We start from the raw sequence: 11,535 nt of genomic DNA, 5'->3' as shown, positions 1-11,535 counted from the left end.
AAACGAAACAAAACAAAAAACCCTCAAAAGATCAGGTTCCATCACAAGCGATGGGGGGAAACGAAACAAAAAACAAAACAAAACAAAACGAAAACGAGCGCATGACTGGTCTCCCCTGTACCTGACCCCTGACCAGGAGGTTTGGGGGGGTGGGGTGGACTACCAAATAAATAAAGTCAGATCTCCAGTTCGGAGGCCACAGATCTGTTCTCTTTTTTTTTTAAACTCTTTTCACTTTCTGACCCTTCTGGTGTTCGTCATGTGGCAGGTTCAACATGTTTCAGGATGAAACATGTTATGATTTCCTGCAGTCCAGCTTTGGAACAGATATAAATGTAAACCTAACCTTGATATTATCTGAAATCAGAACAGCAGTTCAAGGTGTAGGTGTGTGTGTGTGTGTGAGCGAGTAATATGTGAGGGTAATATCCCCAGGGCGCTCTGACACTGGTGTGTGTGTGTGTGTGTGTGTGTGAGGCATTTCCCCAGGGCTCTCTGACACGTGCGTGCATGTGTGTGTGCGTGCGTGTGCGTTTGTGTGTGCGTGCGTTCGTGTGTGTGTGTGTGTGAGCATTTGAACCTCAGCCCTTAATGTTCCAGCTGAAGGCCACGCCGTGGGCAAGAAAAAATAGAGATGTCTTCCTGCCGAGACAAACACGAGACGTGTCACGAAGCGACTGAGAAAAGAGACTACTGTGGAGCGCTCACACTCGTTTTAATGCTGCTCATTCGCTCGTACAAAAACACGCAAGCACGCACGCACGCACGCACGCACACACACACACACACACACACACACACACACACACACACACACACACACACACACACACACACACACACACACCACACACACACACACACACACACACACACACACACACACACACACACACACACACACACACACACACACACACACACACGCACACACACAAGGAACAGAACCAGAGAAACACACACACACACACACACACACGCACACACACACACCTGAAAACTTAAAAGTCAATAAATAGATGGACGAGGTGGTAAGGCAGTGTTGAAACATGCATTCGTCACAAGGAACAGAACCAGAGAGACACACAGACAGACACACACACACACACACACACACACACACACACACACACACACAAGGAACAGAACCAGAGAAACACACACACACACACACACGGAACAGAACCAGAGAAGCACACACACACACAGACGGTAACAATATGCACATTCGTATTAAGAGCCCACAATCCATCTTCAGCACTTCTGTCCTCTTCTCCTCTCTTCTCTTCTCACTGCCAGCGTCTAAGACTGCAAGGCCTCAGGGTGACTCCTGCTCGACAGGACTAAGCTCCAAGTTTGTTTTTTTCTTGTTGGTATTTTCCTTTTCTTTTTTCTTTTTTGCAACATTCTGTGTTTTTTTTTTTGTCAGTCCGTATCTGGAGTGATCTACTGTAGAACCCGACGGATGGGTTCTCCTCCCATGTTACAGGTTCAAAGTGGAGGAACCTGAGAACGAGAGGCCTGCAGACAATCCTCACGACGTTCCGGACGTTTCCAGATAGCTCTGCAGTTTGCGCACGGTAGGCTTGTCCAGGGAGCAGAGGTCAAAGTCAAAGGTCGTGTTTGTGATGTGGAAATGTCCAGTCTCCTCAATGAGGTTCACAATCTAGAGACAGGAAATGACACACACAATTAGCACAGGGGACAGGAAATGACACACACAGTTAGCACAGGGGACAGGAAATGACGCACAGGGGAGAGGAAGACAAATGTCAACTCATAAAACCAACACCACAAGAACTTAATACAGATTCATTCAACCTACTACTGCCTCTCACATTGTCACTTTCATCCTCTTACACACACACACTCACACACTCTCTGTGTCACACACACTCTATCTCTCACACACACTGTCTGTCTGTCTGTCTGTCTGTCTGACACAGACACACAGACACACAGACACACAGACACACACAGATATACACACACACACACACACACACACACACACTCACACACTCACTCTCTTTCACACACACACACGGTCAGTGTTTTGAGGGCTGTATTTGGAGTGGGGTACTATTTTGGAAGCATTTATAAGGGGTGTATTCAGGAACGTAATCTGCAGTTCTGGAGTGTGTGTGGACCTGCGGTGTGTGTGTGTGTGTGTGTGTGTGGACCTGCGGTGTGTGTGTGTGTGTGTGTGGCCCTGCGGTGTGTGTGTGTGGACCCCTCAAGGCCATGTGACACGCAGCCATGAGCAGACCACAATCACAATGAATTAACACTCACACTCTCTTTCCTCTCTCTCTCTCTCTACGAGCATGTACACGTTTGTGTGTGTGTGTGTGTGTATGTGTACGTTTGTGTGTGTGTGTGTGTGTGTATATGTGTGTGTGTGTGTGTGCGTGTGTGTTTATGCGGCAGAAGGAGCACACTTTTCCAGTCCAGAGCATTATTAGTTCCAGCAGTCTACTTCTCTCTCCCTCCCTTCCTATGCCCCATTCTTCTCTCCCCTCCCTCTCCCCCTCTCTTCCTCTCCCCTTCCTCTCTTACTCACTCGCTCCGTCCCCCCCGGGTTGATGTGGGGGACTCCATGGGGCTGCTGATGGGTCTGTGGGGGTAATAGAACCTAACCCCATCCCATTCACACTACAAAGCCCCTACACAACTGCCCCATGTGGAAAGCATTTCTGCACCCCCCCCCCCCCCCCCCCCCAACATCTCTCTCTCTCTCTCTCTCTCTCTCTCTCTCTCTCTCTCTCTCTCTCTCTCTCTCTCTCTCTCTCTCTCTCTCTCTCTCTCTCTCTCTCTCTCTCTCTCTCTCTCTCTCTCTCTCTCTCTCTCTCTCTCTCTCTCTCTCTCTCTCTCTCTCTCTCTCTCTCTCTCTCTCTCTCTCTCTACTCCTCTCCTTATCTTCCTCTCACTACCTTACACAGCCATACCAACCTACCTTTACCAGCACCACAAGGGACACACACACACACACACACACACACACACACACACACACACACACAGGTGTCACCTACATGTCAAGCACACCGATATATAGATAGACTCACAAATCTTCAACTGGTGCTGGTATACATGTACACACACCGACACACACTTTTCCTTTCAATGAGGCTGCACACACACACACACACACTCTCCCACAGTCAGCAGGGATTCTTCAGCACACACCCACATGGAGTTAATAACTTCCCACTCCCCTGCTTTTCCTCAGAGCTTGACACACACAACCCTTTACACACAAGACTCCACACACACACACACACACAACCCTTTACACACAAGACTCCACACACATACACACACACACACACACACAACCCTTTACACACAAGACTCCACTAACACACACACACACACACACACACACACACATACACATACCCCTTTAAACAAAAGACTTCTCACACACAGGGTAACTGGAAGATACAAACACCCCTAAACCTTACCCTTTACACACAAGACTACTCACACACACTCACCCCTACCCATTCTACACAAGACTACACAGGCCAATCTGGTGTTTTTTAAGAGATGACCAGAAGGGGAAACTGAGGGAAAACGAGTAACTGAACTAGACGAGTGACGGAAGAAAAGACTGTGGGAAAACGACTGATTAGAGAAGAGATGGAGGAGGAAGAGAGAACTGAAGAAGGGAAACGGACGGAAAGAAAATTAGTGAAAAAAGGAGAGGAGAGGTTGAGGAGTTTAAATCACTTCCATGTCTGCTGGCAAGAGAACACTGGGCTTCACTAGGCTCCACTCTAGCAGGGCAGACCCACTCCACACACACACACACACACACACAACCCCACTCTAGCAGGGTAGACCCACTCCACAAACACACACACACACACACACACACACAACCCCACTCTAGCAGGGCAGACCCAATCCACACACACACACACACACACACACACACACACACACACACACACACACACACACACACACACACACACACACACACACACAACCCCACTCTAGCAGGGCAGACCCAATCCACACACACACACACACACACACAACCCCACTCTAGCAGGGTAGACCCACTCCACACACACACACACACACAACCCCACTCCAGCATGGTACACGCACACACACACACACTTCCATAAATAACAGCAAAAGGAACATCCAAAGGAAAGATAAAGACAATTGAAGAGATACAAATATAATTAAAAGGAAGTAAAGAACGGTACGGTACTCTACTACCACCCCCCCCCCCCCCGGACAGATCTACACAGATTAAACTCCACACCCCACAAGAACAAAACAGACACACACACACTTTACCTGCTGCAGTATGTGCCTCTCTCTTAGTGCCATTAGTCTTTTGTGCAGCTCGACTAGTTCATCCAGATAGGCCTGTAACACACACACACACACACACACACACACACACACACACACACACACAAATAGATACACACACACAACAAAGTGTCAATCATGGAGCTATGACAGTCGGTCTAAACAAATTAGGAGCAGATATAACACAACTGCTCCAGTTATGGAAATCTTAAATGGTGAAGTCTATGGTGTTTCTCACTGGTGAAGTCTATGGTGTTTCTCACAGGTGAAGTCTATGGTGTTTCTCACATGTGAAGTCTATGGTGTTTCTCACATGTGAAGTCTATGGTGTTTCTCACAGGTGAAGTCTATGGTGTTTCTCACAGGTGCGACAGAATGACAAATGAAAGGAATGATAACCATTCAACCAACCAACCAAACAACACAGACTGCAGTTCAGTGTACAGGGGTAGAGAGGTGGAGGAGGAATCCGGGAAGTCTCACAGAAGATGAAAGTCCATTGATTTCTTCAGAATAGGCCATTTCTCTATTGATTTCTACAGACTAGGCCATGTGGACGCTCATGCTGACTGCTACATACTGGACCGATTCCTCTCTCGTGTTAACAAGCCGAGATAGCGAGCACAGAACTGTGTACAGAAGTCTTTTCTCTCATCCTCTTCCCTTATCCTCCTCTTCCTCCTTTGCCTCTGTAATAACACATTGAGGGGCTCACCTTATCACAATCAATGGTCTTGTTCTTCTCCTGCTTCGCCTGCTTTATTGGGCCCTTCATCTCCAGAATCTGAGAGAGACAAGACAGAAACACGAGGAGTAGCGGGGAGTTTTTAGAAGATCTTACGGCAGACACAGATCCCTTTCAAACCATAATCCGGCAATGGTGGACTTGCTTCTGATCTTTTAGAAGATCTTACGGCAGACAGATCCCTTTCAAACCATAATCCGGCAATGGTGGACTTGCTTCTGATCTTTTAGAAGATTTTACGGCAGACACAGATGCCTTTCGAACCATAATCTGGCAATGGTGGACTTTCTCTTTAGTTTTTAGAAGATTTTACGGCAGACACAGATCTCTTTCAAACCATAACCTGGCAATGGTGGACTTGCTTCAGAGTTTTTAGAAGATTTTACGGCAGACACAGATGCCTTTCGAACCATAATCTGGCAATGGTGGGCTTGCTTCTGAGCGTCAATAGTGGATAGAAATGGGTTTGTTTTAGAAATAGCAGGAATCAAACCATGCTGCTTCCTGGCTGGGGTGGATTCATCTTATCGTATTTAGGACACTGACTCAAACGCCTACGCAAACGTTTGTTGGACGCTGTGTTAGGGAGAGGATGAGAGGACAGCTGGACAAATGGTGAAGAGGAGAGGATATTTGGAATGTCCTGTGTGTGTGTGTGTGTGTGTGTGTGTGTGTGTGACTCATATGATGGCATAACACACATTTATTCCCAGGCCAAATCAGGTCTTAAAACAGCCTTTCTTCAGATGACTGTGCTCAGCTCACTGGCTTAGAGATGTAGAGTGTGTGTGTGTGTGTGTGTGTGTGTGTGTGTGTGTGTGTGTGTGTGTGGGATGTTAGTAAGATGAGGAGGAGAAGAGAAGAGGAGTGGTGAGGAGAAGAGGAGAACAGCGGAAAGGAAGGGAGAGGAGAGTAGTGGAGAGGAGAAGAGGGGAGAGGAGAAGATGGGAGAGGAGTGGAGAAGAGAGGAGAAGAGGGGAGGAGAAGACAGGAGAGGAGAAAAGAGGAGGGGAGAAGAGGGGAGCGGGGAGGAGAGGAGAGGAAAAGAGAGGAGAAGAGAAGTGAGAAGGGGAGAAAAGGCCTTGGTGATGTTAGCATCTTGTGCTACCAGTGAGGCTGCAGGAACGCTGAAGAGAAGCATCTGTGCCTAAAGTGCATGTCAGGGGCGGTCTCTGGTGGGTTGGGTGACGGGCGAGGGGTTACCTGGTTATTGCTCGTCTTCAGAAGAGGAGGGCCCTCGTTTCGGAGGAGAGGCGAGGAGGCGGAGCTGTTATCACTGTCACTCCCGTCACTCAAGCTCACCCTGTGGACATGTGACACGGATCGGCCAATCAGAATGAGCTCAAGTTTCCCAGTCAGCTTTTTTTTACGATGTGGGAAAATTCCAGTATGTGTGCCTTTTATGTGTATGCAAAATGAACAATAAAACACACTGTACACACACATCATCACACTCACACTAGAGTAAACATATCTGCCAGAGAACACACATCATTATAGCTTCATCAAATGACATCCACACACACTGCCAAGGGTTGTCCACAAAACCATGCTTGTCTCGCTAACCACTCCTCTGACCAGCGCAGACAGGCACATGCGGAGTCATTTAGAGTTATTTATGATGTGAGACTGGTCGGAATTAGCCCCCGAAACTGGCCAATCAGCATGCAGACACAACGGGCCTCTCTCCGCCCTGCCCAGGGACCAGCTGCTCAGCGGCCATTTCATCCCATCAACTCTCACACTCTCCTGTGTGCGGTCTGTGTGTCTGCGTGCGTGCGTGCGTGCGTGCGTGCGTGCGCGGTTACCTGCGGTGTACATGGCTCAGGTGTATCTGTGTTTTCACGAGTGGTAGCGGTGGGTTAAGGGTGCATGTGTGCCTGTGAATGTATCTCTGATCGCAGTGTGTTAGGTGTGTGTGTGTGTGTGTGTGTGTGTGTGTATATGAGTGTGATACTGTGTGTGTGTGTTTGTCTGTGTGTATGAGTGTGATAGTGTGTGTGTGTATTTACCTGCAGTGGCGGTCTGTTAGGTGTGTGTGTATGTATGTTTGTATGTGTGTATGCGTGCGTGCGTGTGTTTACCTGCAGTGACGGTGTGTTAGACGCGTGTGTGTCTGTGTATGTATGTGTGTATGTGTGCGTGTGTGCAAGTATGTTTACCTGCGGTGGCGGTGTGTTAGGTGTGTGTGCATTGGTCTCTCCAGATCGGAGTCCATGTCGTTGTCATCCTCGTCTTCAGACTCCTCATCGTTGTCATCTGAAGGCAGGTCCTGGATGATGGACCGCAGCGGGCCCAGCACTGCAAGCAAGAGCAGATAAATGAATAAACAAACACACACACACACACACACACACTCTGTCACACTCATATACACACAGACACACACACAGATAGCGGGCCCAGCACTGCAAGCAAGAGCAGATAGATGAATAAATACACACACACTGTCACACTCATATACACACACAGACACACACTGTCACACTCATATACACACACACACACACACACACACAGATAGCGGGCCCAGCACTGCAAGCAAGCAGAACACCGTCCATGTCAGGAGAGGTCAGGTCATGCGGCATCTTAAAATATGTTAGTCATGTGGTTAAGGACTAGCTAAAAAAATCATAATTAAAAGATAATAATTAAAACACTCCCAGACACTTAAGATACAGGAGTCATGATTAGACGAGATTAGAGCTCATAATACACTCGGTCGACCACAGATAAATGCATAAATACACACACACACACACAACACACAGGCACATTCACACACTCACAGATTGAATGTCAGTATGCATCTAAGCCCGCCCGCCCACACACACACACAGACACACACACACACACAAACACAAACACACAGAAAGAGCACTGAAGGCCTGACACACACACACACACACACACACACACACACACACACACACACACACACAGAAAGAGCACTGAAGGCCTGAGGAACAGAGGAGAACTCAGAAGAGGGACTAACGAACAAACACATCATTAAAAAGAGCACAAGAAACTGGATTAGGAAACAGATCAGTGGCCTGAAGAAGTTAACGCATTTATATTTTATTATATAATAGACTGATTAATTAAAGTGTTATGTTGAAGCCCTGCAGGGAGGCCACGCTATTAATTAAAATGACTAGAATACAAATTGTGAGATTAAACACAAAGTGCTGAAGTCAAGACCCTCCAAACCATCGATGACAAAACCACTACAATGAATACAAAGACATATCGATGAAATAGGAACATAGATCTATGACCAGTCTTGCTAGTTCATAGGTAGAACCTGGTGGCAAAGGGCTTCAGTACACATCACATCCCTCATGGTTGACAGACTGATACAGATTGACAGACTGCGAGGGCCAATAGGAGCCTTACCTTGCCGTTTGTGGGTGGGTCCGAAGCTTGAGCAGGAGCTGGTGCTTGAGCTGGCAGGACTGGGCTGCTCCGACTGTCAGGAGTGAGAGCACACACACACACACACACACACACACACACACACACACACACACACACACACACACACACACACACCACACACACACACACACGGGGTTTAAGTAAATATACAGAGAGAGAGAGAGAACATGGAACACACACAGAAACAGGGCTTTGGGTGCATATAACAGCATCATCAGGGGTCAGACTTTGGGAGCATATAACAGCATCTATAACAGCATCAGGACTTAACACATTGGTCAAGATGCAACTCTTACACACAGTATAATTACCTACTACACGAAGCCACTGCACTGACTTACGGTAGGGATACATGCCAGCGAAGCGAAACGCTCACTTTGCTTTGCGTGTGGAAATAGCGTAACAGACCGGACTAGCAAGCTAGTTAGCAAGCTAGCCAGCTAGTAGGCTATCTAGTCCCTTGTCTTTATAAGTAAGCACAGGATTAAATATCTATCATACCAGGAACAACAACAACCCCTTACAAGGCCATCCAAGCCTTTCTTTTTAAGCAATTTAAACGGCCGAACAACGCCATAGTCCTGCAATTTTCAAACCGTCAGAGACAACACCAAAGAATCTAAATTGGCCGCTGCTGGCGAAATTCGCTCCTCATTTGCATTGGATTAAACTTCCCCCAACTTTTTTTCGCTCACTTCGCCCAATTCGCTCATCTACGTCACAATCACCTGCCTCCAACAGGAATGAATGGGATATAGAATTTCGCTTCCGTCGTGTCGCTGGCATGTAAACGGCCCGTTAGGGCTGACATAAGACTGACTTAGGGTCAGTACTAAACACATGGAACCTGGACTTAACATGTGGGGTCACATGTGGTCAAACCAAGCAGGCACAGAATAATTTAGGAATCAACACATCGGGTCAGGACTAAACTCACAATTTCACACATGGAGTCCAAGCTTAACACAGATCAGGGATCAGAGCTTAACACATCGACCCAGGACTTAACACACGTGGTCAGGGGAGAACACATGAGGCTGCGACTTAACATTTTTTAGGTCGAAGGGTTCGCACAGACGAGCTAAAATAACATATTTTAAATGTCGGCACAGCTTGACTGCAGCAGAGCTGGAGTGCCAGACCCCACTGCATATGTGAGACTGAGGAGAGTATCTGTGAACTCCATGGGCAAAATGCCTGCTCTTTGTAAAAACTGTGTGTGTGTTTGTGTTTGTGTGTGTGTGTGTGTGTGTGTGTGTGTGTGTGTGTGTGTGTGTGTGTGTGTGTGTGTGTGTGTGTGTGTGTGTGTGTGAGTGAGTGAGTGAGTGAGTGTGTGAGTGTGTGTGTGTGTGTGAGAGAGAGTGCTAGACCCTACTGCATGTGTGAGACTGAGTAGAGCAGTGGTTCTCAAACTTTTTACAGTCCCGTACCCCTTCAGACATTCAATCTTCAGCTACGTACCCCTCTGTTTTTTTTCCATGTTTGTAACCGCCGCCACGCCCCCTCCCCCCGCTCGCATATTCAGCATATAACACTTGACACTGTGAAATTGTCAGGGTAGGTCACTAACCGCCACTGCCACGCCCCCTCCCCCCGCGCACATATTCAGCCTATAACACTTCTAACTGTCAGAGTAGGTCACTAACCTAGCTGTAGCTATTTTTGGCAGTGTAATTATTTCGCTGAATATGGGTATACATGAGTATTTCTGTCAATGCAACTTGGCTATTCGGACTATTTAAGATTTCTTGTCTATTTATAGCTCCGTTTGAAAATGTGTATACACGCCGGCTGACTTTTCCAGAACACAATAAAACTAAATCAAACACAGGATTATAAATTAAACACAGGATTATAAATCAAACACAAGATTCTAAATCAAACTAAGTATTCTAAATCAAACACAGGATTCTAAATCCTTTTATGACTAGGGAAGTGGTATGAAACCTGTTGCTCTCCATCATCCAGCCCACAAACAAACATCTCAATGACCTAATCACTTATGGGCGCCTTAGTGCGCAGGATCCAGGAGGACCTCTGTCTACACACACACACACACACACACACACACACACACACAGTCCGCAGGGAAAATTCAGGTGAGGGGCATATCTCCATCTCCTTTGGGCTACACAATCATCTAATATTAATATTTCACAAGTCTAGATATCATAACTCAAAATATCCCTCTCACAGGTTTTCTTATTTAAATTCAAAAGCTTTTGATATGGCTCCAACAGTGTGTGTGTGTGTGTGTGTGTGTGTGTGTCTGTCTGTCTGTGTGTGTGCGTGTGTATGTAGTTCCCAGGTCGTGTATGTGACACAGAGATACTGGAGCATTTAACAGTGTGTCAGGAAGGATACAGAGAGGATCATTGTGTGTGTGTGTGTGTGTGTGTGTGTGTGTGTGTGTGTGTGTGTGTGTGTGTGTGTGTGTGTGTTGTGTGTGTGTGTGTGTGTGTGTGTGTGTCTAGTGGGGTGTCAGGAAGGACTCATAAAGACAGGGTCATTATGTGCAGTGTGCCTCCATCAGTGGGGTCTTTGATGCTCTAAGCAGTCGCTTCCCCCAGGCATAAATCACACGGGGGACAACACACACACACACACACACACACACAAACAAAGCAGGATTTATGACCTTTAGGAACACTGTTCACACCAAACACACTGCCCCACACTCAAATGCACACACAGATACAATTACAGACACAAACACCTTCAAGCACACTAGGGCTGTCAACGAATATTCTAAATTCGAATATATATTCGAATAGTTGTTAAAAATAGAATTTCAAATGTGAAAATTAATATTCGAATGTAAAAAAAAACAACAAAAAAACAGCGGCAGCACTGTCTGCTTTGCGGGTGGGCGCGCGCCTGAGATCAGGGACAGGTCACAGGAGTCTCACTGTCTGGCACAGAGTCACTGCTGACAGTTGACTTGCGAGATGCAGAACGTGCAGAATCCAGCTTGACCGCAGCAGAGAAAGTGATTGTAACTCCCAAACATCTAA

General features: G+C 46.9%; 1 protein-coding gene across 2 annotated transcripts in view; it reads right to left on the bottom strand.

Annotated features, from left to right (window-relative positions):
- Positions 1–920: 920 nt before the first annotated feature.
- mllt3 (MLLT3 super elongation complex subunit) overlaps positions 921–11,535 on the bottom strand; it is a 46,015-nt gene continuing 35,400 nt past the window's right edge. Inside the window, exons 8-13 of one of the 2 annotated variants that reach the window (XM_031585217.2) lie at positions 8,480–8,552; positions 7,246–7,384; positions 6,287–6,386; positions 5,054–5,122; positions 4,321–4,392; positions 921–1,666 (exon numbers count right to left, since the gene is read on the bottom strand). In XM_031585217.2, the coding sequence (XP_031441077.1) occupies positions 1,535–1,666; positions 4,321–4,392; positions 5,054–5,122; positions 6,287–6,386; positions 7,246–7,384; positions 8,480–8,552 (585 nt within the window). In that variant the 3' untranslated portion in view covers positions 921–1,534. The remainder of the gene's footprint in view (positions 1,667–4,320; positions 4,393–5,053; positions 5,123–6,286; positions 6,387–7,245; positions 7,385–8,479; positions 8,553–11,535) is intronic. The other variant, XM_031585218.2, reaches the window with a different exon arrangement.

Source organism: Clupea harengus, chromosome 18 (assembly GCF_900700415.2).
Source record: "Clupea harengus chromosome 18, Ch_v2.0.2, whole genome shotgun sequence".
Classification (NCBI taxonomy): Eukaryota; Metazoa; Chordata; class Actinopteri; order Clupeiformes; family Clupeidae; genus Clupea; species Clupea harengus.
The sequence above is the reverse complement of the archived record's forward strand: the minus strand, read 5'-3'. Positions and strand labels throughout refer to the sequence as shown.